This window comes from Rhizophagus irregularis, chromosome 12, assembly GCF_026210795.1.
Source record: "Rhizophagus irregularis chromosome 12, complete sequence".
In the NCBI taxonomy this organism is placed as follows: Eukaryota; Fungi; Glomeromycota; class Glomeromycetes; order Glomerales; family Glomeraceae; genus Rhizophagus; species Rhizophagus irregularis.
Window position 1 is genome coordinate 4,295,225 of NC_089440.1, and position 26,420 is coordinate 4,321,644.

A 26,420-nucleotide genomic window follows, 5' to 3' on the forward strand; every position below is an offset into this window, starting at 1 on the left:
AATTATCGTAACACCCATGATAACCCTTTTGATGATTCTAAAGTAGCTGTTTCTAAAGAAGCTGATCCATTTTCCGATATAAATGAAATGGATAATGAATCTTCAGTATCCTCAAGACATAGGAGACATAGTCATTCTCATGTTACATCCAGGGGAATAGGAAATAAGTTTATAGATGATAATTCAATTGAAGTACCTTCAAAAAAATATAATAATACTTCAAAAGTTTTACATAAAACTAATGAAAATGATTTAGAGAATGGGCCACCTTCTTTACCTCCAAGACCACAAAATAAACCGGCTCTTCCTGATCGTCCACGAAAACTTGATCGAAATAATGGTAAGCATAAAAGTAAACGTGAAAAAGAAGCTTCTGGCTCAGATTCTGATCATTCAGAAGACCGTGCTTCGGATACTCCAGATGCAACTCGTGTTAATAGACGTCCACCAAGATTTCATGATATTAAAGATATTAATAGTAAAGTTACAACACGTATTTTTGCCATTGCTGGTAAATTTATAATTACGAGTACAGGTCATACTCGTGTATGGTTATTAGCGGATGGTACAAATATTCGCACAATTTCTCATGATGATTCTAAGGCGGCAAGTTTATGTTGGCGTCCAACTCGTCGTGTGGAAGACGTTGGTCGTTATACTTGGTGTGGAACTCAAGATGGTCACTTATTTGCTATTGATATTAATAATGAAAAATATATCGAAATTAATAAGAAAGCTCATAGTTCGCAAATTAGTTTCATATTACGTCATGGACTTCAATTGTGGACTTTAGATGATAGCGGTAAACTACTAATATGGCCAGAAGGTGATGATGGTGTTGTCTCCCTGAAATCAAAACCACAAAATATAAAAGTTTCATCAAAAGTAAATTGTGCTATTGTAGTTGGAGAACATTTATGGTTATCATCTGGTAAAGCGGTTGAAATTTTTAATCCACTTGAGACACAAGGATTAGTATTGGAAAAAATCGAGTTGGGAAATGATGTAGGAAATGTAAAATGCATGACATATATGAAACAAATTAAACACATGAAACAAATGAATTTTGTTTATATTGGCCATGATGATGGAAAAATATCTGTGTGGAATACTAAGACATATGAACGGGAAGTTACTGTGAATGTTGCAGTTTATTGTATTAATTCTTTATTGAGTGTTGGCGATTATCTTTGGGTTGGATTCAACACTGGTATGATATATATATATGACGTACAATCTTATCCTTGGATTGTAATTAAAGAATGGAAAGCTCATAAAGCTCCCATTGTTGGTATGCAATTGGATGAGACAGGTTTATTGAGAGTTGAAAAATTACAAGTTGCTAGTTTAAGTGAAGAGGGTCAAATAATTACTTGGGATGGTTTAATGACAGAGGATTGGATAGGTGAGCATTTTGGAATATTGTTTTATTATTTTTACAGAAATTTTTATACTAATAAAATCATTATAATAATTTATTTATATAGCTGATGAAATGATTGTTAGGGAACTTGAATATTGTGATTTTAGGAATGTTAAAGTGCTAATATGTTCATGGAATATTGATGCTTCAAAACCAGCAGAATTAGAAAGTTGTTCTGATGGTATACAATTCCTTAAAAAATTGTTCGAAAGTACAAAGTCACCTGACATTATAGTAATTGGATTTCAAGAAATTATTGATTTGGAATCGAAAAAGATGACTGCAAGTGAGTAATAAATTATTTTATGTTTAAATAAAAAAAATGTATTTAAACTTTTTATTAATAAAAAATTTTTTTTTGATTTAAGAAACTATGTTGTTGAGTAAAAAGAAAGCTGATAAACAGATGAATGAAAATATAACACTTCGATATAAGTTATGGTATGACAAATTAATTGAATTTGTTAAAGAATATACAAAACAAGAATATGAAGTTTTGGTATCAGATAATCTTGTTGGATTATTTACATGTATTTTTGCGAAAAAATCTGAAAAAGGGAAAATAAGAGATACAGATGTTGCGATAAAGAAAACTGGATTAAAAGGTTTACATGGTAATAAAGGTTCAATAGCAACAAGATTTATATATGATGATTCATCAATATGTTTTGTGAATTGTCATTTAGCAGCAGGACAAACTCAAATAAAAGAAAGAAATACAGATGTAGCAAAGATATTAGATAATACAGTATTTCCATCAAGAGAAATTAATTCATGGGATGATAATGAAGGCGTATTTGCACTTGGAGGAGATGGATCAATGGTATTAGATCATGATATAGTATTTTTTAGTGGTGATTTAAATTATAGAATAAATTTACCAAGAGAAGAAGTATTTGATGCTATAGAAGAAAAGAATTTTTCATTTTTATTAGAGCATGATCAATTATCAAAACAAATGAATAAAAATCCGGGATTTCGGTTAAGATCATTTAAAGAAAGTGTGCCAAATTTTGCACCAACATATAAATATGATCCTGGAACAAATACTTATGATACATCAGAGAAAAAGAGAACTCCAGCGTGGTGTGATAGAATATTATATTTTGGTACTAATATTGTAAAACAAGAACATTATTCTAGATATGAATGTAAAATATCGGATCATAGACCTATTAGTGGAGCTTTTAAAATAAGAATAAAAACGATCAGAAAAAGTCATCAAGCTGAAGTTAAAGAAGACGTTGATAGAATTTGGAAAGAGAAAATTAAAGATAAAAAAAGAGAAATTATGATTAAATGGATCAAAGGTTGTGGATGGGATGAACAAAGTGCTATTAGAACTCTTGATGAAAATTATGGTGATTTAAGAAAAACTGTTGATGAATTGAAGAGGAAATGATTAGAGAAGTTGTAGTTAAATATTGAAAATATTTATTTATTTAATAGATTCATTATTTATTTCTATACAAATAAATTATGTAAGTTCAACGCTAATAACATTATTTATTTTATATATATATATATATAATTCATAAGCTGTTATAATTTATATTGAATTATTTATTAGTTTTGTATTATCATAACGTTATACAATATTTCAATCAATTTCAAAGAATGAAATAGTGTAATTTAATTAAAATTTTTTTCATTACCTTGTAAATATATAATTAATTACAAGTGATATTAAATTGTTGAACACTATGTAACATAATAATTTAATCTCCAAATTGCTTTGATAACTCCATTATATCTAAATAAAAAAAAGATATATTAAACATCCACAAATATGTATATTTAAAAAAAAATCATACCTTCAGATTTATCCAACCATCTTTGCCGCTTACTAATAGGTAATTTTCCATATAGAATACTCATCTCAACTTTTTCAACATCTTTTATATCCCAAAGTCGTTCAGGCTGTCTACGTTTCTTTTCAATAAAATGTTTAAAATAATGATCATTTTCCATTACAACATTACCATCTTTAATTATTAATGAATTCATTAATTCACCACATTCGCCGCATAATACGCTGTGACTTTGCGCGTGAGTTTGCTCAGCACTACCCGAAGAAGCTGTTGCTCTCGCCGAATTGGCCTTCTCTCCGCATTGCGAACATGTTTTTACACGTGAAGTTGTAGTGACTCGTTCAGTTATCATTGTAGAATTTGATGTGCCTAGTGATGTTGATACATTTGCAGATAGGTTAGAATTTATGGATTTTACTTGTTGCATGGAAGATGAATAGTTAATTATAGATTGATTAGTTGAAGAAAGTTTTGTGGTTGATAAATTTGTAGAAAGTTGCCGTATATGTCCTGATGGTTTACTTTGTTTTGTTTTGGCTCGTGATGTTGAGTTTCCTGTTAATGGACCAGAATTCTAAAAATATACCCATTTAAGGTAAGATCTTAAATAATGCCCACTAGTATAATGACCTTAAATTTCTTTTACTCACCTTTCTAGATGGACCACTAATGCTATTCTTTCGCTGAGTAGTTCCCCCACTATCTTTTTTAGTATTAACTTGTCCATCTTTCTTATTGAAACTTACATTATCTATTGCTATATCCAATAATAAATATTAACCTCTGATAGGTATTAAATCAAATCATTATAAAAGTATCTTTCTAACTACATTGTTCACTATATAATTACTGTGTATATTAAGCTATATAACGCACCATTATTAGTACTATCCTTTCTTGAATGTCTTTTCGTGTTCCCGGAAGACTTTGATTCTTGTACCATTTGATCATCTTCACCATTTACGTATTCAATTCCAAATTGATGATTCATATTAAAACCACCATTACCAGAAAATCCGGTACCCATTAATATATTATCATCTTCTTTATGAAGCCATTTGAAAGATTGAGGTATAACACCTTTTTCATAGTAAAGCGTAGCCAACGCTACAGCTTTGTCTTTCTGAAATATTGATGCATTTGGACCTTCCATATATGTAGTATATGGTTGACCTTTTGGATCAAAAGGAAGTTGATCTTTTTCTGATACAATTGAAAAAGAACCATCTTCAAAATAACATACTACGTTTTCTCCTCCAGCTGGATATTGTACATCATAATCCATCCTTTGTTTAAATATTTCGATTTCCTTAAACGGAACCACCTAATAATAATATAAGTTAAAAAAAGTTTATAATAAGAAAATAAAGACCTGACCTAAAAAAAAATTACCAAGGCGGGCCACCAATGTGGTGCATCGGGATCATCAGGATCTACGAACACCACTTTTCTTCGTAAATGTTTTGGTTCGTTTGCTCGTTTATTGTTAGATCTACCTTCCATAATAAATAACTTATGGAACTCAAAATTGAGTAATGACTCTTTAATTATGTCATTATAAAAATATGTCGTGTAACGAAAATCTTGCATAATTTTTTTATACTATATATTCGAAATTTTTTTTTTATTCAAACTTTTACATAAAAATAACAAGTCCTAATGGCAAGTTGGGAGTATCCCGTTCATAAAACTTTTCCTATTGTTCCTCCACTTAATGAGGTTGAATCAAGCGATCGGCCAGGTAAACAAAATAGATTTTAAATTCTTTGTTTAATCATATTACTATTTAGAAATAAGAAAAATAAGAATTTTTTTCTTTTTTTTAAATTCTTTCATAATTAATTAGGTATTCTTGACGCGAGAGAACAAAAAATTCGAGAAGATTGGATTAAAGTAATGGAACTTCGATTAATTCGTGATCAATTAAAAAAATGTTATAAAACTGAAAGTGTTAATCATTATCAAAATTGTAAAGAATTAGCCGAGAAATATTTAAGTTTATTAAAAGATAGTAAAGTTAAAGGATGGAAATCACTTAATGATTCTAAATAAAAAAAAATGAAAAAGGATTTTTTATATACTTTATTTATTTGGTAAATATATATATATATATTTTTTTTTCTTTTTCTTTTTTTTTTTAATAGAGAAAAGGTTTTATTTAATGATTTTATTATTAATTATTTACATGATTTAAATTTTTTTGCAAGAATATAGTTAATGAAGTAATAATAATTTTTTTTTTGCTTTTGGAAAGATTGTTCTGATATCAAATTGAAATAAGGTATTCAATTAAAAGTAACGATTTATGGAAAATGGTAAAAATATTATTGTATAAACCAAAATAATATATTTTCATTTTAATTTATTCTAAAGATGTTGAATTATTTTCAGGAAAAAAAAAACGAAGCATGAAAGATCCTGCAGGTGTTTTTTTTTTAAAAAAAATAAAACAATGACTTTTTATAAAATTCATTACCATTAGTTATAATTAATTATAATTACCAAATAGAAATTTATAATGGGTAAGAATCGGGATAATTTATAACAAAAAAAAAATGTTCTTACTATTAGTTATACTTACCAAATAGAAATTTATAATAAAATTTCTTACGTCGGATCATGGGTAAAGAATTGGGGATAATTTTTTATAACAAAAAAAATTTTCCCTTTATATTATTAATACATATATCACTTGATAAAATTTAAATTATTTATAATTTCTATTTATATTATACAAAACAAAAGAACTTTAATAATACTATTAAAGAATATATTATACACAAGAAAAAAAGAGAAATACAAAAAAAAAGGCAAATACTAAGTTAATATATAAAGGTGATTTTTTTAAATAAGAAAATTTTTTTAATTAAAACGGTAATATTTTTTAAAAAGGCTATATCATACTCAAATTTTTCTTTTTTTTAAAAAAAAACAATTTTCTATACAAAGAAAATACAAAAAATGCTAATATAACAAACTAAATAATACAAAATTTCTACAAAAATAAATAAATAAATAAAATAAATAAACATGAATAATATAATAAATAATGTATAATAAAATGCTAATATATATATATATAAATGCCAATAAAAATAAAATAAAATAGCAACATTGATAATATTGATATCGTCCCAACCCAATAAATAGAAATACAAATAAATTAAAAATAAACTAAAAAATTTTTTTTTGTCATATAGACATATTTGAAGATGGAATGTTATTAATGTTATTTTTACTAATAACATTATTATTAACATGTCCATTAACATCATTAATTGTGTCATTTTTCTCTAAATTTTCTTTTACTGATTTATCCTCTAATTCTTCCACTGTTTCCTTCTCTTTTTCCTTTAAATTCTCCTTTTCATTTCCTTCTTGTTCTAATATTGGAATATTTTTTTTATTTGTATTTTTCTCTTCCTTATCATTCCTTATTAACTCATTTCGAATATTGTTTTGAGAAGATTTTGATCTAATAATATGAGGATGATCTTCACTAACATCCTGAAGATCCAATACTAATTCCCCATCACCAAGAGTTTCTTCAACCATAACAAAAGTTAATCCAGAAGCGAATAATTGTTGGGAAGTATCAGAATTTGATAAATTACTTGCATTTTTTACTATTTGTGAACGAATTCTTGAAGCAGCTAATTCATCAGCATAATCAGGATCTAAATCATCATCATCAGGAAATTCAATTGGTGGTGGTATTGTTGACTCCTTATTAATTTTAGTAACTGAAAGTGATTGAGTAGGCACAGGAGGTAATGGTATATTAGGAGGACGAGTTGGAGGAGGTAAAGGAGCAATATTAATTGGCATTGTTTGAAATCTTGATGAATTAGAAGAATATACTGAAAGTGGAGGAGATTTTGATCTAACGGATAATCTTGTATTAGAAGATGGATGTGAGGGCAAATTATTAGGTAATGTCATAGTCCTATCATAAATTGAAGCTCTTTCTCGTGGTGGTGATGTTGCTTGTTTCATATTCTGTATAGGTACTGGCAAATTTGTTATAGAAGGTTTTGTTCCTATTCCTCCCATTCGTCCATCTGCACTTGGTCTTCTTGGTGGTGGTATTGGGGGAGGCGGATGTAATGATATTGGAGGATGATTACGTGAAGCAACTCGGGATGCAGAAGTTAATGTATTTGCTGGACGAGGAGGAGGTTGAGGTAAAGGAATATTTGGAGGAGGATTACGAGTTAAATAAAGATCAGGATTAATTAAAGGAACTTTAACATTATCCCTTGCAGGAGGTTTTGGACCTTCTGGAAGTTTAGGTGGACTTGGTAAACGAGCATAAAAGTCGGATGATTTATAAGGCAATTGCTGAACATTACGTAAAGGAAGATGTGATAAGGAACGTGGTGGAGGAGATAAGAAATTATTAGAATTATCAAATAAAGAAGTAGGGGAAGTAGTTTTCATTAAACCCCAAGATGGCATCATAATCGGTATACTTTCTCGATGACTACTTGTAGTAGAACTACGGGTTGATTTTCTAGGAGAATTATTAACTGAAGGAGATGAAAGGGGTGATTGACGAGGTGATGATTGTTTTTTTATTGAAGTTAAAGTAGTATTAATTGATAATGCACTATTAGCAGAATTTGATCTTTGTTTGTTTCTTAAAGGTGAAGAGGTTACACTGGCAGTTGAATATGTACTAGATATTGAACTATTGTGTTGATGTGTTAAATTACCAAGTCTTGCTCTTGGAGGGGATAATGTTTCAACTGGAGAAGAGGAACGTGGAATTTCAAGATCATCATCATTATTAATTGAACATAATTCTTCAACATCAGAAGGAATATGATTAAGAGGAGATATTTGACGTGGAGGTGGAGATAATGAAGTAATTGGTGAAGGAGGACAAGAAGGGGAAGAAGGAGCAGATCTTGGACGAGGAGGAGGTGGTAAAGAAGTCATCATAAAAGGACGTGGAGGAGGAGGTAAAGAATAATCATCAATTGAAGATGAAGATTTAATTAACGAAGATTCAGGAGAATTAGTCAATTTACTAGGAGAAGAAAAAGTTCTTTGATGAATCTTTTCATTACTTAATATATCATCCTCATAATCATAATCATCATCATCATCATCATCAATATATAATAATTTATCAGCTGAATTAGGAGTTTCAGGTGCATGATTATTACATTTTACTACAGTAGATTTTAACTCGGTTAACCAAACTTTCATATCATCAACGTTATCAGCTTGTATATACCAAGATTTTTGATTCGAATGATTTGATTTACCAACTTGTAATACCCAACTTTTACCACTAAAAGTATCACTAACACAGACCACACTTTCAGAGGTTAATTCAAATTGTTCTAATAATGGAGAACTATTATCAGAAGATTTAAAACAATATAAAGTATTTTTTGCCAATATAAAATATCTTCTTTTCCATGATTTCCATGATTTAAAATGTGTATTCGTATGTTTTGTTAAAAATCCTTTACATATTACATTCTTCCTTATACTTGCCACCGTTATTTGACTTTCTATACTTCCTCTATCAATATACATTGAAGGAGATCTTCTATTTAAATCAATATCATCTAAACCTAATATTTTACTCGCTTTACTTTGTTTATTCAATAATGGTTTGTTATCATTAATTCCAAGTAACTTGTTGGCTTTATTTAAATTATTTTTATTAAAAGATTTTGTTGAAGAAAAAAGTTTTTCATCTGAAGAAGAAGAAGTTGTTTTAACATCACGTGATTTTTTTGTTACTTTATTGTCTAACAAAATTTTGTCTTCAGAAATTGTTAAACCCAAAATTTTACCAGCTTTAGATAAGTTATCAGAATTTTCAGGAGATCCAGGTCTAGAAGTTAATAAACCAGAAGTCAAGATTTTATTATTATTATTATTACTACCATCAGATAAAGCAAGAGATAATATCTGTTTAGAACGACGTCGCCTTATCGATAATGAAGAAAAACCAGAACGACCTAATATACGATCAGATTTTGAAGGAGAACCTGGAGTGGCAGCTCTTTGATGATGATGATGATTAGGAAAAGAATCCTCAGGATCTGATAAAGAACCTCTTTGAAGAGAAGAAGAACTTGAAGAACGTAAGGAACTTGAAGATAATACACTAAATATTGAACGACCAGAATTTTTTCTTTTGTAAGAACTTTTCTTTTTATCTAAATCAACTCTTGTAGAATTATTAATTTGTAAAGGTAAATTATTATTCAATAAAGCAGGAGAATCCGGATCACCACCTGATGTTGAAGATTCAGTATCATTAAATGTACTTGATTCAGTTACTTCAGAATTTGAATCCGAAACAGTTAATCTATTTTGATGGTATTTCTTAAAAAGGGAATTATTATTATGATTATCTTGATGATGATTCAAATGTGAAATATTATTATTATTTAAATTATTATTATATAATTCTTCCTCTTCAGTTATTATACCAAGAGGATTTTTATTATCATTTGGAGATTTTGTCGAGGTATCATCTAAATCATCTAATGATTGATTTAATACAGGGGATAATTTTGGATTTTCAGTGGAAACGGAAGTGTTTATAGTAGATTGAGAAGAAGAAGAAGTGAATTGTTCATTATAAATATGATCCATATCATCATCTCTCTCGTCAAATGAACTACCAACACTTGAACCTATTCCAGATTCTTTTGATAATCTATCTGCTAAATCAAGAAAAGAAAAACTACTAAATTAGTAAGAAAACAAGAGTAATCATTTAAATATCAAGTGAATGTAAACATACCATTATTTCTGGATACATTATTAGATACATTATTATTATTAGAAGTGATCATTGTTTTTTTATTTCTAGCTAATATTTTGTCAGTTGAGACACCTTCAAGTTTAGCAGCAGCTTTAACCCTTTCTTCTAATATAGTAGAAGTTAATTTATCAGAAATATATTGTGACTTATTACTTGCATCAATAATAATGATTTCATCCTCTTCTATATTTGTTTTCGTGTGTGTAAGCATTCTGTTGAGATAAAAAATTTTACTAGAGTGCCATAAAAATACACTATAAATGTGAAATAAAAGAGAGGATATATGTGAAAATAAAGAGTAGAAAGTTTAGTAAAAAAATAAATAAAGAGAAGGTAAAAGGAGGAAATGGTTAAAATAAATTATATAAGTTGAGATTGAAAAAAAAAAATTTTTTTTTTTTTACTCAAGTATAATGAGTATTGAAAAAAAAACAGTTAAAGTAACGCATATTGAATATATGCCAAAATCAAACATAACTGCGGTCTGTGCGTCTCTTTAATAAATTGAAAAAAAAGCATGGTTGGATTTCTTAAAGTCAATCTTCACACGTAAAACTGTATGATACAAGCATGAAATAAAGTTCAAGATCGAACTAATCAGGTAATCGGTTTGAAATGCCGGGAGGTTATTATTACAAATCATGTATATAATAATTATAATAATTTTGTGTGACATTATATGTATATGTAAATCATTACCAATTGAGGTAGTTACACAGGTCAATATCAAAATTCGATTTTATGTTTTTTTTGTCCAGAATTTCAGAAGTTGGGTGAAATAAGAAATATCGATATCCGATATTTGATATAAAAATAAAATAAATCATATATTTAAAAACTAGTAATAATACTTTTTAAAGGATCAATTTTATTATTTCTTATCATAAAAAAAAAGAAGAAGAAAAAAAAATTCATCTACTTATTCATTCATTCATTTTATTCATTCAAACAGCCAATTGTCACCTGATGATCTTGATTAGTACGTATGATAAGTTTGATGATTGACACTATTCTATATATTAATATATTACAATAAATAATAACAAACAAAAGATTTGGTAATAAATAATAAAAAAAAAAATACGGATATTTTAAATAAAAATATATGTGCATATGTTTAATGTATGTATAAGTAATAAATTCGCGTTTCTCTTCTTATTTTTCTTTGAATATAGTCAATTAAGTATTGTTTGTATCCGAAGTTAATAAATTAAATTTACAATTATGTTATAAATTTACAAGTTTTTAGCTAAATATGGAATTCAAGGATTTGATCCTTTTACTTGAATAAGTTTAATTAAAAAGTTTAAATTTAACTTTTATTGGAATTTAATTAAAATAAAACCTTATTTTTTTTTATATATTTTTAATTTTTAATATTTTTAATTGTCGATTGATAAATATTTTTATTTTTATTTTTTTAATTTTTATAAATTTATACTTTTTTTAATATAATTGTTACTTTATTATTATTATTTATTTTTTTTAAGTATTATCTGAAAAGGATCAGTTATTACGCATATGCTATTTTGGAATTAACTTTAAAAATTAAGAATTTTTGATTATGATAAACCTGATAAACCTACACTAAAGACTTTTTGAAACTTGATCTTCGGGATTGTTTACGGGGAACAACCGAGACCGCAGGTCCTTTCCGAGTTTATGTTACTCAATACACAATATTCTTCTAAGGGGAAATTTGGATTCTTTTTCGCGTTTTCGGTTGTAATTAATTTAATTTGTTTATTTACTTTTGATTTCGATTTATGCATAGAAATTTCAACCACATTTTATCTCTCTTATATATTAAAAACTTATCTTAATTTAGATCCCAGTAAAGATTAGAGTTCATATTTCTTTACTTTAAAGTCATACTGTATGTTTGTTATTCGTACGATATCATACTATCATCTTATCTATCACATTGATTCTTGTCATTATTATTCAATTGAAGCAATATTAACATTATTGTTTTGATGTGAATTTTCATGAAATTTGTTTAAGTTTTCTCCGCTTTGTGTCCATGTTTCAAAATTTTATTAAAACAAAAATTATTATTGTGGCTTTTAAAACTTCTTCGATAATTATTGGTTGACATTGATTTTAAATACAATAATGAAACACATTTTAATTTTCAATGCATACGATCATTTTGATATTCCAGGTATATTTCGGAATAGTCTTTTAGTATTAGCACTGTTACTATTTGTATTATAAATTATATTATCCTATAGGATTATTTAGAATTGACATATATGATTAAATCAGTTTATAAAGATTGGTCTATTGGACTAAATAATTTAATAAATTCAATAATATTCAATTTTATTGAACTTAATAATTTTTATAAATTCAATAAGATTCAACTCTATTGGACTTAATAATTTTATTGGATTTAACTATTTATAAATTCAATAATATTCAATTTTATTGAACTTAATAATTTTTATAAATTCAATAATATTCAATTTTTATTGGATTTAACAATTTATAAATTCAATTTTATTGGTTTTATAAATTCAATAATATTCAATTTTTATTGGAATAATTGGATTTAGCAATTTATACATTCAATTTTATTGGACTTATAAATTCAATAATATTCAATTTCATTGAACTTAATAATTTATAAATTCAATTTTATTGGATCTTAAAAATTTTATAAATTCAATAAAATTCAATTTCATTGAGCTTATAAGTAAAACCAATTCTGGTTAATTTTTTGTGATTTTTTTAATTATGTAAATATAAAAATACTTACAATTTAAATATACAATCAATTTAATTTCAAAATAGCTGTATTTCTAAATATATAACATTTTTTACTGATGTTAAAGTTATTATTGCAGCTGTTATAACTTTCTGAAGAAGATTCTGATTTTGTTATTGTAATTGTTAGAAAGCTTCTGCTTCTATTAAAAGCTTTCTATCTGAAATTTTTATCTAACTACTATAAGAAATTTTTATTTTCTATTAATAAATATAATTTCTATAATAAATTAAATGATTTTTACAAAGTATTTAAAAATTACTATTAGATAATTACTTAAACTGTACATTATATATATCAAATTATTAAATAGTAAAAAAATTAAATATTACTATTTTATAAATTAAAAGAAATATAATAAAAACAAATTAATAGAATACTTACATATTTTAGTAATATTATTATAAATATATTACAATAATTTTATTTTAATTACTTTAATAGTATTTGCATAAATTTATATACATAGTTGTATTAATAAAATAATTTTTTTAAATTTTATAATTAATTTTATTACTTACTGTTTTGATTATTATTACTTTTTTAAACTTAATAATAATTAGTATAATAAATTCCTAACTATTTCTTTATGCATTTAAAAGTAAAAATCTGGTTAATTTTAATATTTTTATTAGCCAGCTATAAATATATTTTTATTGAAGTTCTAAGAATTTTGGTATTAATATTATCATAAAAATTATAATATTATAATATTTTGTAAAAATTAGAAGAAATATTGTTTATTCATAAATATTAAAAGTAAGTTTTATAACCATATTTTTACATTTCAGCATTAGTTTATAACCATCTTAATGCTAAAAAAAAAATCACAAACTAATACCTAAAACAAATACAATTATAACAGGAATCCCAGTTAAGATCACTTTATTATTAATAAAGTATGCAACTGTATTATTAATTAATACTTTCTTATAATTGGCCATTTATAATAATTGTATTTAATCTTTAAAACCTTGCCGATTTTAAATTTGGTGTATCTATATCTATAAATGTAATACTAGCAAATTACTTTATTAATTCTTTAAAATTATTGTTGAACTATCGATCATTTCCTTTTCTTGTTTTTCTTGTTTAAATCCATCACCATATATTTTAAAGAATTGTTCTGCTTTTGAGAAGAACGTACCTTGACTGATGGATTCTCTAATATTCTTGAAAAATATCGTGTAGTGGAATAAATTATGACTAGAAATAGCACAATGTCATTGTTAATACAAAATTCCATTTCCTTGATCAACATATTATCCGAACATGCATAAGTATATTACCTCATGAGTAGTACTGAAGCGAGCATTTCATGAGTATTCAATAAATGATGAATATATGCTCGAGTATGATTTTGACATGAATAACACTGGCATCCAACCAATAAAGGCTGAGTATCATCACAAAAATTTGTATTCCACAAGTTTATTGTTTTTTGATTTTTAGAAGAATCTAAATCATTCTTTACATCTAATGAAAACGTAAAAGCATGTCCTGCATCGGTCATTTTTACCGCATAATGTGTATCAAATAAGTCAATTCCCTCGGATACACCTAATAGAATATCCTCTAATTGAAAGTGAAAATATGGGTGAAATTATTGAAACAATTTATGTGATTAACGAAAGATATCTATTACGTACCTGGTGCTCCTAGTCCGTATGTCAAACGAGGTTTATTAGATGGTAGGTTGTCGAGTGAACTTTTCAATACATTTATACGTTCTCTCGAAGTATTTCCCAAAAAGTTTCCATTCAGTACGAATCCTATCAAGTTTGTAAAACGAATATATAAAATAAATCACTTTTGTTGTAAATATAAATTTACATGATTCGTACCAGAAACATTTCTTTTTGCAGTTTCTTGAGCCGATCTAATTCGTTCTTCCCTATTATTGTGCCCGGTCAAAACTCCAAAAACATGGATCCCTACCTATTAAATAACAGCCTAACATTAAAGAAAAGCTTCTCAAAAAAAACTTTTTGAAAAAAGCAAAACGTATTCAATATACCTTTACGTTATTGAGCGCATCATCAAGCCATTTTAACGTTCTATCAACAGACTTCTTTATCCTTTTCAAACTTGGTACCTCATCCGTTATCTTATCAGCTAAACTTGCAAAAACGTCGGGTTTATATATATTCATATATTCAATATATGAATCGGACATAACCTATTTAATTAAAAAGTCATTTAAAAGTGGAAAAGTTACTTTGATTAAATGTTAATACTTGCCTGGCGCACTCCGTGACATGTATATACAGAAACATACTTGTCAGTATTGTTAGATACAGGTTTTAGGTTTCCAGAATCACGAACGTCAATAAATACAAGATACTCTTCAAAATTCAAAAATTTATGTATTCCATCGGGAAATTGAGTGGAAGGCGGTGGTTGTACATCTATACTTTTGTTAATTAGACAAATAAAAAGTTAGATTTCCCAAAGCGAATTGTATACAAAGTGAATATAAACTCACAAATGCTCTAATGTAACGTTAACAGCTTCAACTAATGGAATATTATGCAGATTATCAGGTGTCAAGTGTGGAACACAACCACGACCCGTATAAGCTAGACAATTTGGTGTATCTAATATTATTTTTTGTTCATTTTTTATTGAAATCAGCTTTCCCAATCGTAAAGATTTTTCTGAAGTTTTTAATAAATTGAATCGTAGTGACATATTTCTTTATAAAGTTAATGACGCGCAAAAAAAAAAGATGCCAATTAGGAAATTCGATTGGATGATATTTATTTGATAAACCTGTGCGACGATCGATTTCCTGAAATTGGAAATAATTAATAAAGAAGCAAGAAATTAAAGGAATTGCAGAAATATAAAATATCAATAATGTCATAAAAAACCAAATAAGAATTTTCTAGTAAATTGCACATAAAGTAGAGAAAATAATAAGAAAGAATAAATTAATAAAAGAAAGAAATACTATTAGATAAAAAGCATATGCAGAATAGAAAAAAACTTTTATTTAAAAAAAAGAAAAAAGAAAAAACTTATCAAGAAATATTGCAAAAATATATTGAAAAAAGAAGTAAATGAAAATTAATAAAATAAACAGATTTACTTTTACCAATTGTGAAATCTTAAAAGCTTTGCTAAATAATACAATAATTTATATAATTTTTTAAGAAATAAAATAAAAACTTAAAAAAAAAAATATAGAATAATATACATAATAGTAAAAGACAGCTGATTTGTTAAAATTGTAATAATTTAATTGTATTTTGATTATATTTAGCTATATATAATATTAATTTGATACTAATACTATAAAAAAGCAAATATTAATGACAAAAAGCTAAATTTAATATTTTAAAAATATATAGTACTAGAAATCTCTAATTAAAAGTTAAAAATAAAATTATAATAATTTTGATTCTTAAAAATAATGAATGTATAATTTATTTTTTTCATATAAAATATTAGGTTGTTAATTTTTTATATATATAAAATATTAGATTATCATAAATCTCTTAGGAATTCATGCTTTAATTTGTATGGTAAATAATAAAATAAATGGATTTATTACAGTATATGCCAGAATAATAGACTTACTTAATTAAAGGATACATGATAACAAGTAAACATTACTTTATGAAGAAATTAAGAAAATACCAGAATGGGAGATATATAAATACTCTAGTACATATGTAAAAAGGCATTACCTAATACAAATTTTAGAAGGGTAAAGAAAAACCATGTCTTTATTGATATATTTTAGAGACATTGATGATTCAATTTAGCTGATAGTATGTTTGCATTATTAGGGTGGTCAAATTAAACTGTAGTTTTTTTTATAATAATTTTATACATAGTCAAGTTAAATGCATATTAGAAATTATACATCTAAGATTAAGGCAAGGGAATAATGGAAATCTTTCTTCCTGAAGAAATTTATTTTTGAGCATGTCACAAGGTGCGGTCACTCGGCGCAACAAACCCGTGCGGTGGATCAAGAAAATTTATTATTTATTCTGATGCATTACACACCACACGTGTAAAAAATAAATGCCCGAAATATGGGCGAAACTTTATTGATAAATGTATGCGGAGTACAGATACAAAAAACTTCATAACGGCTAAGAATTGTACTAAGGTTATGATATGATATTTTAACATGAAAATTAATAAAAGGCGTCAAAATATTGAATGCGGTTTCACTATCACTAGTATAATCTCCGGGTCATATGACTTGTGGCAGTAAGTAAACATTAATTCTTATGAAGCCAAAAGCTTTGCCGAAACATAATCTATATCATTCGATATCGAAAATAAAACATTTTGGGAAAGGATTTCATCAAACGCTTTGCCCTCGTTCATTGATATTTATCATTAAAATACAAATGGAAGAACAATTGGCGTTCTCGTAGTACCAACGGGACAAGCCTAAATTTACATAAAGTTCATCACTTCCAAGCTATTCCAATCCGTACCGTCGATTTCAAGAAACTTCTTTCTTTTAGCGTAGTCGTATATAAAATTTCACGTAATATGGATCCAGATAGATGATTTCTGTTCTTAATTCAGGTTGATCAACATCTACCCATTTAAGGTGATGAGAAAATCCTAAAAGATGTTAAATACAGCACCTTAATAACAAAATAATATTCAATTACCTTCTTTCCAAAACCATATCTCTACGATTCACTACTCTCTCCAAAGCTCTCCTTAACGTCGGACCGTAATCGCCATCACCGGCGATTAGTCAGGTCTTTTATATCTTTGAATCGCGTCGCTAATGAAGCTTGCAAGTTTGACGTCAACCCCTTTCTCCTTATTCCTAACTCGATCGTAAGCTTTAATTGTAAATCCAAGATCTTCAAGATCTTCCAAAGTAAATCGTCTGGTGGTGGACGAGACCCAACTATAACGGGGTAATATCCATCCAGGTCCGTTTTGAAAAGGCGACCGTAGTCAATACAGATCAAATTTTCACTTAATCCCTCTTTTTGCTAACAAAATTTTTTCTTTGGATATAAACATTAGAATTATCGATAAAAACGTGAACTAATCCGGTAGGTTCCCTTGAAAAACCTGCAAGGAAGATATTATCCTTATTAAACTTGCGAAAGATATAAAATCAAGCCATCATGCGTTCGCTGCGTTGACTATTTTATTAAGACTCACTTACCGGCGGCAATAACAGGTTGATCTACGATAACGTGAACGGGTTTTCTGGGTGGGTTTGACGATAAGAAGCAGGAAAAATATCAAGTAAGTATTCGGTATTATTGACAGAAGACGAAAAAAATTAATATTATTCTTATACTTCTGTATAAAGTTGTCCGAATAAGATGTTGATTACTTTTTGCGATATATCGCACGGATTGATCTGACTCATCAGTTGATCAGTTACGCAAATACAGATATCTGTCACATCACTACATGCTTTACAATATTTCGTCATGTAATCCATAATTCCCATGTTTTCCATCGCATAGTGAGTTCCACGGCTGAGCATATAATTATCAATCCCCCCCTAAAACTATTTCGGAACTTCCAAGTATCCAACACGGATTTGATAATTAATTCTGGGTCAGGTTTGGTAATAGGCTTGAAATCAGAGGCTTGAGGTTTTGCTGACATTATCACAGCTTTTTGATAATTGCCATGGCTCATGTCCGGTTTCATTTTTATATTTTTTGTATAAGGTTGGAACGAATCTTATCTGTCAAAATGCTTGGTAAATCATTTAATTTGGCATGCCAATCCAGATATTCGGAGGTCAATATTTTATCGGACTTGGTCATGTTCCCTTTTTTATATGATTGCAAATCAATTTAAATTAAGTAGTTACCATAAAATTAGCTCCGTAAAAAAAATATTGCATAAGAGTGCATGAGCAAATAGAATATTGTAAAGCAATGAGACTATGCAACTATCTATTCGCCTTCTCTTTGATTGTAATATAGCATTCATCACAATAGTAATAATATTCTTCTGCAACATTGATTCGATTATTAGATTCTCCATCAGGAATTTTTCCACATTGAGAACAGATGTATTCAAATAAACCGGATGAATTTCCATTGGAAAATTACATGTTAAGCTATTATTAACTTTATTAATTTTTTCATTGTTTGCTCATATTGTCACTTTTATCATCATTACCATTATTAGAAATTTTAGTTTCATTTGTACTGACTAGGAATATCGAAAGAATCACCAAACAGGAAAACACACATATTTTCACAACTAAATGTAATTTTGTCTTACTATATAATACGCGCCATTTGTCCTTCACACAATTTAGCAACACTTACAATAATTGTTGGCATTTTTATTAAAATGTAAAAAAGGAAGGAATCGTTGACATTATGCACCCAATATGATTAGATGATCATTCAACAAAATTTTGTATTACATTACATGATAAAAAAAACCGCATGCCCGCGTTATTTTTGAAATATTGTATTACGAGAATCTAAATATTTTATTTGTCCGGCACTCCGGCCTTATATTCCTAAATTATCATATTGTATTAAAGTAAGTTCATTTATCATTTGAGTAGGATTGAAAAGCAAGAGAATGTATTGGGAAGTATCGTTGATTCAGCATCTACAGATTTTGACGAAATTATTGAAAGATCAACAAACTCGGGCGGAAATCATCATTTGAATCACATGCTGCAACAATTAAAATTTGCAATCAAGAGCACCGGTCATCACATATTAGTGAAGAAAAAATGATTTAATAATAATATAAAATGTTTACTATAATTCTAGATTGTAGTTCATATAGTTAAAAAATGTAAGTCTGATAAATCTGATAAAGATTTCCTGATTATAGAATTATGAGAGCTTTGGCAGTTAGTCATAAATATCGCAAATATAGCATTATTAGTAATTCTGAAATCTGTCTGAATGAACATGTGAACTCAATCAGATAAAAACTCTTTTTTCAATAATTCGCACGAATTTTCAAGCGTCATATAATTATATAAATTTGGTTTAAGTCAACATTTTTTATGTTCAAATTTTTACTGTGGCCAAAATAAGAGTTTGCAAATCGGTTACACAAACTAGTATCAATGTTAAATGTGAAATCCGCAGATATTATTTCTTTACAATGTCGGGAAATTTCAGTTCTGATTCACTTATGAATTTTCTTAATACAACTTATAGCATATTAATTGAACCATTTTTGAAATTGTTCAATGTATCTCAGAAAGACTTGACTTACGGAAGAGCCTTTCTTCCTTATTCTCCTACCGAACAAATCGTTCGTTCCTCACCTTATCTTTATTCAGAATATAGACTCCCTTTCTCTTTCAATGGCGCAAAAGACAGTTTTATTCATTATCAAATCTGGTATTTACCAACTGCTAAAGTGCAACGTAATGCAGACGTTTTATATGTTCATGGATTAAACGATTACGGGGGCCGTTTTTCTGAAAATTGTATTCCAATATTAGAGGCAGGTTTTCGTGTTATCGCACTGGATTTACCAGGTTTTGGTCGATCTAGTGGATTACATGCATATGTTACTGATTGGCAAGACTTTATAAAAGCAACCAAACTTGTCGTAGATCATGTCAATGAAAAAAATGCAGAAGAAAATTGTCAAAGAAAATTGATTTTATTTGGCGGGTCTCTTGGTGGATTGATTATTATAGATTATTCTATTAAACATCCAAATACATTTGACTTTTTATGTATACAGTGCCCATTAATTCATGTTGCTAATCAGAGTCGACCTAGTAAATTTGCTGAAATTGTTGCTAAATTAATCGGTAATTCTCCTTTAGGTCGTTTACCTTTAGTAGCTGCACATCGCGGAAAAAGTAGTTCTGATCCGAAAGTTATAGAGGTAATTATATGTTAAAATACTTTTTTTAATGTTTAACTTATTGTTGATCCTAATATACTCTATTTGTAGAGATTTCTCTCGGACCCACAAACTTATCATGGAAATTTAAGAGTAGCTACAGGTTTGACATTATTGTACGCTACTGAATGGATACAAACAAAACTTGGAGAAGTTCGCAAACCTTTTTTTGTACAGCATGGTTTATGTGATCGCGTTACTTTATGTGATGGGACTAAAGATTTATTTGCTCAAGCACAAACCCCGGAAGATCAAAAGACTATGTTGTTGTATGAGCAATGTGAACATGACATGTTTAGAGATCCATTGGCAGGGGAAAGAGTTTTGAACGATTTTATAAATCGGCTAATTCAAACAGCGAAATAAAGATAATTATGATAATTATAGACACATTATTATTATTATTATTCCATTGATACCTGAGAATAACTAAATTAATTATTCAGGGAGGGAATAAGGGAATATCAGTGAGTATGGAGTTTCTATTAATATTGATAGGTTCTCAATGCAAATAATTATGGATTGATAAAAAATTCCATTGGTATATTTGTTAGTAATAAAATTTTCCTTATATATTTAGAGGTATTACATTATAGCCAAAATTGGTAAGTCACACACAACCGTGACTTTTTATAAATCAATTCCATATATATATAATTAAAACGTGTTAAATAACCAAAAAAAAATTTTATAATAAAACTAACGAGTATACAATACAATTGGATTTTTTTTCTGTACAAAAAAGTTAAACATCAGGAAAAAACTTAATATATAAAATAAACATCAAATTAATATAAAATTACTTTTTTCAAAAAAATAAATGATATAATTTCGCTGATTATTAAATACACTAAATACAACAAACACAAAAGTAATAAATTAAGTCTTATAAAAAAATCTATGCTATATAAAAACTAGTAAATGATTAAATAATGTATAGTCCAAATTATAAATCGTATTAATTATGATAATGTCCCGCTTTCCCGAAAAAAAAAAATTTTTTTCTATATAAATCCAGGTCGTTCTCCATTATTTATGAACAGTGAGTTAGAATGTTCGATAATATATTCAACTGCCGCATTCTTGAAATTCATATCAAAAATTTCGGAATTTGGATCAGGACCTTGAAGTAATGTAGGTCCAAATACGAGAGAGAGATTTTTGGCAGTCATAAGATTTTTTGCTTCAAATTGTTTTACCCTAAAAAAATAATATTGTTTAAATATAGTTGAACAAGAATAAATTAACATGGAATAAAGTGTAAAAACTCTCACCGATATAAATGTTCAATTATATATTTTGCGGTGGCATAGTTGACCTTCGGTAGTTGTAATAATAATTCTCGAAATTTTTCAATTTTTTCTTCACCATTAGGCATGGCTATAAAAACGTTTAAAGTTAAATTATTCTAATTGAAAATTAATATAATATAAAATTTAGTTATGTAGACTTACGAACTAATTCCAAGAAATTTGGGTATAACTCATAGGTAAACAAGGGATTTGGTAGATCTCGTAAATATTGTTTGAAAACACTGGTTACCGCGCTTATGTCATTAAATTGGTCTGGATCATCCAAATCAATTTCTTCACCCTTCTCAAAAGCTGATATAATAGCACGCATTTGTAAGGCGCCACCGTTTTTTCGATAAATGCCTTCAAGGTCCATTCCTGTTTTTTTTTTTTAAAAAAAAACAGCTATATTCTAAATAAGGGCATAAATAAATAAAATATAATTATTTGATGTATACCTCTAATTTCGACAGCTTTAACACACTTTTGTACAACATTTGGTATATCATTTCCATCCAATTCTGACTGTTTAGTTAAGTCATTACCAAATATAAAAGTGCCATTAACATCACTATCTGGATCATTTTCCAAATGGATCGCTCTGGAAGTAATAGTACAATTTGATGTAACATGATATGAACATTTTACATGAACAGCAAATGAGCATCCTGTCAAAAAAAAAAATTTTATTAGTAAAAATGTAAAGAAATAATAAATTATTTTAAAAAAAATTTCCCCAATATACCTGAACACTTTAATTCTGCAACACCCCACATTTTTTCATGACAATAATCACATTTTACAGGACTCGCTAAATTAAATTGTTGCCAATTATGAGGACGATTCATTGTATAATCTAGCATTTGGCTCATCATTCTCCTCTTTGCCTCATCTCGAGTTTCATTTGATACCGCGGGCAAGCTAATATTAGACGATGAAGTTCCCATCATATATGGTTTAACATCGTTAACTACTACATTTGCATTTGCCAATAGTTTATTTAAAACTTTGCCGCCGTTTTTCCACTTAAACTTTTTGGGTGTAACACCGCGAACTTTCTGTAAAGAATCAATTGATGCACCCTCTGGAGCATCAGTTTCAAAATTATATACTGAAGGCGATTTACCATGTCCAGAAATTTTGCTATGAGTAGAAACAGAATCTGTATGATGATGACCATGTGGTAATTTACTACTTTTGAAGAAGTTGAATGCATTATGATTTTTTCCTTTGTTATGTAATTCAATTTGTTTTAATAAGTCATTGTTCATTTCGGCTAATTCTAGGTTCTTTTCATTTAGTTTTTGTGCTTCTTCGATAAACTGGTCTCGTTTATATCGAAGATTTTCGGTCTCATCCTTTAATAAATCTCGCTCAGTTTGCAAAGATCTAATCTCCGATAAATAATTCTGTTTGACTTCGTCAAGATGAGTTGAAATATGTCTGGCAAGAGAAGTTGGAAGATCACTTGTACTATTAGAATTAATTGAAAAAGTCCTGTTATAAAATTTATAAAAGAATTTAACACGTTAATATTCAACAATCATTAAAAAAACTTTTTTATATTTATTTCATATTTACCCGGCAAGACCAGCTTGCTTTTCTTTAGCTAATCCTTCGATTTCCTTAATATTTAATTCTTTTTGTACGTTCATTACGCTTAAACTATGTTGCATTTCTTGCAATTGTTGTTTTGTAAATCGAGAATCTTTAATCAGTTGTTCCATTTCAGCTTTTTCTTTCTTTAATTCTTCTATCTGCTGAGTCTGTTTATCAAGTTGTGCACGAATTTGCTCTTCGGTCTTTTTCCTTAGTGTTATTTCATTATTAAATTCTAGAGTGAATTCTTCATATGCTCTCTTACTTTCTCTCTATATAATTTATGGAATATTGTTAATAAATATTATACACAATAAATTTAAATATTCATAAATACCTTTATTTTGCGGACGTTGCTTTCAGCTTCTGTCAATTTCTTTTTTGTATCAGCATAAGCTTTTTGTAATTCTTCCAATGGTACATCTTCCGGTTCAGTTATGATTATTTCATTTTCTCGGCTGGATAATGAAGTTATTGAAGATCCACTGTTCTTTCTGTTCGGTGACATAGGAGAACTGCCGGATGAAAACCCTTCAAAATCCATCGAATCAACACCATTTAATATTTTGATATTCTTATCTTTCGAAAAATCTCCACGCCTATTTTTGCGTTTTTCGTCATTTTTTCCACTTGCAACTAGCCTACTCAAGTCATCATCTCCACTTGAGAACGACAATGGCGGTAGTACTGGTGGGCCAATTTCCAAGCCATTAAAATGACCGCTTTTGCGAGGTACTGGAGGTGCTTTGTTACTAAGACTAGGTCGAAATCTTGGACTAGTGGGAGAACTAGAACGCGAAGTGGCTGGAGAATCCGGTGTATTTGAATAGTATTCACTGTGTGATGGTGGACTTAATTGAACATTTGTAGTATTTTCATCAATATGAGGTAAATGCGGGTGACTTTGTTGAATATTCGATGATTTTGCTTTTCGGCTGGAAGAGGGAGATCCGGCTTTTCGGCTTGAATTGTCCGTATCACCGTGATCACTCTTCCTTGATAAGATATCGGTAATATCACTTCGCTGACTAGAAATTGAAAATGTGCGCCCCATACCACCTTCATAAGGTTCACTTCGAAAGCTTGTAATAGAAGCATTTCTAGTATGAGACCCGGTTGTTTTCCCACGATTTTCAGTTTGTCGAATTTTTGGAGGGTTATCTAACGATTCATTTTTTTTAGAAAAAAAACCAGTTTTCTTTGAAGTTTCGGAAGAATCTCCACGATTTTTATGTTTATCATCAATCTTAGTATGTCCGTTAGGTTTCCCTGTAATTTGTTCAAGTGCCTTCGAAGCATTTGAAGAAACCTTTTGTTTGAAGGCATCACTAAGTGAACTGGCATCAAATAAACGTGAATGACGACGACCTACGTGGTTTGATGGAGGTAGAGTATGTGCTTTTGGTATTTCTATAGTATCCGAAGATGTTTTTGGTGATATTGATGGTGAAATATTATTTTGTTCGAAAGATCTTTTATGACGCATGGAACGATCAGGTGGTTCCAACCTGCTAGATTGCTATAATAATTAATTAAATAAATGTGAATTACAATAGGTTTTAATGTGATTACATGTAGTTTTTAACGAATTAAATACCTCTGATTCGGCTTCAATCGGTAATGATGGTAAAGACTTTTCCAATACTGATGGTGGATTTGAGATTTCTCTCTCCTTTGCTTTCTTTGTTTTGTTGATTCTTTCGTTATGACAAGACATGCAGTATATTCCCTTAAAGTATTGATTTTCAATTATTAAATATAATTAGAGAGATAAATATATATTTGTAATTTGTAAACCACCATTGTAATTATTCCAAAATTAATTTTTTTTCCAATATATGAAATATGACTTTAATAATCAACACCACGTGATTTCATTATCATCATCATTATTTCCACAGAAATAAATTACCATAACAACTACTGAGAAAATGGCGGAAAATATTCTTTTTATATACTTGTTAATTGTGATGCTGACATTTCATACAATAACGGTCAGGTATTATCATATAAACATACCTGATTTGTTTTAGCAAATATTAAGTCTTCTATTTGTTTATGACATTGTCGACAACGAAAGCAGTCGACGTGAAACGATTCGTCTCCTAATTAAACACATCAAGGATCAATATGCAGATTAGCTCCATTTTAATTAATATTTGCACCAATTTTAAATTAAATAATTTTGTCTAATTTTGTTTATAATTTACATCTCTTATTGAATTGAATTTGTCCACAAATATACTAGTTTAGTTTCTAACCTGTCATAATAGCTTCGTTTAATATAGGTTTCTTACAAACATGACAATTATATGAACAGTTTTCGCATATTGGATTCCCGTCAGATAATAATAAAAGGTTAGAATCATGCTCGACCAAATTATGACACTTAGCACACAGAAAGCTTAAATATGCAGCAAACAAGAAATAAATTAGGAACGTATATTTTCATTTAATATAAAAAACCGATTCGAGTAACATACCATTGAACATGCCATATACCTTCTCCGAAGGCAACAACGTTTCCTTCTTCAATGAGACGATTACAGCCCATACAATATGGGTCAATAGTGTCATCATTGTCATAATTTAAGCTAATGTTATCGACCATAACGTAATGTTTTGTGTTGGAAATGAACTAGTATTCAATAATAAGGAAAAAGGTAGTCAAGAAGTATATACAAAAAGAAAGTAAATCAAAAAAAAACGTAATTTAAACTTTATAAGCGTAATAAAAAATAAGAGAAGATAATGTTCTAAAATATGTATTACTATAAAAACCGTGAGCGGAGCGATCAATTTATGCACACTGGAATTTCAAACAATCGTACAAAAGTAGAACAAATCATCAACTTATTATTACATTTTGTTAATA

At 28.1% G+C, this 26,420-nt stretch overlaps 7 protein-coding genes across 7 annotated transcripts; 2 read left to right on the plus strand and 5 right to left on the minus strand.

Moving 5' to 3' along the window:
- Window positions 1-2,967: 2,967 nt before the first annotated feature.
- OCT59_004459 (uncharacterized protein) lies at window positions 2,968-4,749 on the minus strand. Its single transcript, XM_066148283.1, has 6 exons — window positions 4,627-4,749; window positions 4,111-4,558; window positions 3,885-3,991; window positions 3,757-3,808; window positions 3,238-3,603; window positions 2,968-3,176 (listed from the first exon to the last, which is right to left on the minus strand). The coding sequence occupies exons 1-6, from the start codon at window positions 4,735-4,737 to the stop codon at window positions 3,142-3,144; spliced, it is 1,119 nt and encodes a 372-aa protein (XP_065996901.1). The 5' UTR covers window positions 4,738-4,749; the 3' UTR covers window positions 2,968-3,141.
- Window positions 4,750-4,860: 111 nt separating this feature from the next.
- On the plus strand, window positions 4,861-6,020 carry OCT59_004460 (uncharacterized protein). Its single transcript, XM_025326015.2, has 4 exons — window positions 4,861-4,975; window positions 5,081-5,327; window positions 5,449-5,515; window positions 5,608-6,020. Exons 1-2 carry the CDS (start codon window positions 4,894-4,896, stop codon window positions 5,284-5,286), a joined length of 288 nt encoding a protein of 95 aa, XP_025178408.1. The 5' UTR covers window positions 4,861-4,893; the 3' UTR covers window positions 5,287-5,327; window positions 5,449-5,515; window positions 5,608-6,020.
- OCT59_004461 (uncharacterized protein) lies at window positions 5,953-10,241 on the minus strand (the record flags this gene model as incomplete). Its single annotated transcript, XM_066148284.1, has 2 exons — window positions 5,953-9,929; window positions 10,010-10,241. 2 exons carry the CDS (start codon window positions 10,239-10,241, stop codon window positions 6,427-6,429), a joined length of 3,735 nt encoding a protein of 1,244 aa, XP_065996902.1. The 3' UTR covers window positions 5,953-6,426.
- A 3,276-nt stretch (window positions 10,242-13,517) lies between these two features.
- OCT59_004462 (uncharacterized protein) lies at window positions 13,518-15,491 on the minus strand (the record flags this gene model as incomplete). Its single annotated transcript, XM_025317409.2, has 7 exons — window positions 13,518-14,006; window positions 14,090-14,375; window positions 14,450-14,572; window positions 14,645-14,738; window positions 14,818-14,979; window positions 15,042-15,213; window positions 15,286-15,491. The coding sequence occupies 7 exons, from the start codon at window positions 15,489-15,491 to the stop codon at window positions 13,835-13,837; spliced, it is 1,215 nt and encodes a 404-aa protein (XP_025178406.1). The 3' UTR covers window positions 13,518-13,834.
- Window positions 15,492-18,230: 2,739 nt separating this feature from the next.
- OCT59_004463 (uncharacterized protein) lies at window positions 18,231-18,458 on the minus strand (the record flags this gene model as incomplete). The annotated part of the gene is made up of 1 exon (XM_066148285.1): window positions 18,231-18,458. One exon carries the CDS (start codon window positions 18,456-18,458, stop codon window positions 18,231-18,233), a length of 228 nt encoding a protein of 75 aa, XP_065996903.1.
- A 1,437-nt stretch (window positions 18,459-19,895) lies between these two features.
- On the plus strand, window positions 19,896-21,427 carry OCT59_004464 (uncharacterized protein; the record flags this gene model as incomplete). Its single annotated transcript, XM_025317408.2, has 2 exons — window positions 19,896-20,636; window positions 20,706-21,427. The coding sequence occupies 2 exons, from the start codon at window positions 19,896-19,898 to the stop codon at window positions 21,018-21,020; spliced, it is 1,056 nt and encodes a 351-aa protein (XP_025178405.1). The 3' UTR covers window positions 21,021-21,427.
- Window positions 21,308-25,375, minus strand: OCT59_004465 (uncharacterized protein). The gene is made up of 8 exons (XM_066148286.1): window positions 25,143-25,375; window positions 23,883-25,064; window positions 23,528-23,817; window positions 22,692-23,443; window positions 22,405-22,614; window positions 22,109-22,324; window positions 21,929-22,034; window positions 21,308-21,854 (listed from the first exon to the last, which is right to left on the minus strand). Exons 1-8 carry the CDS (start codon window positions 25,260-25,262, stop codon window positions 21,659-21,661), a joined length of 3,072 nt encoding a protein of 1,023 aa, XP_065996904.1. The 5' UTR covers window positions 25,263-25,375; the 3' UTR covers window positions 21,308-21,658.
- Between the last annotated feature and the right edge of the window lie 1,045 nt (window positions 25,376-26,420).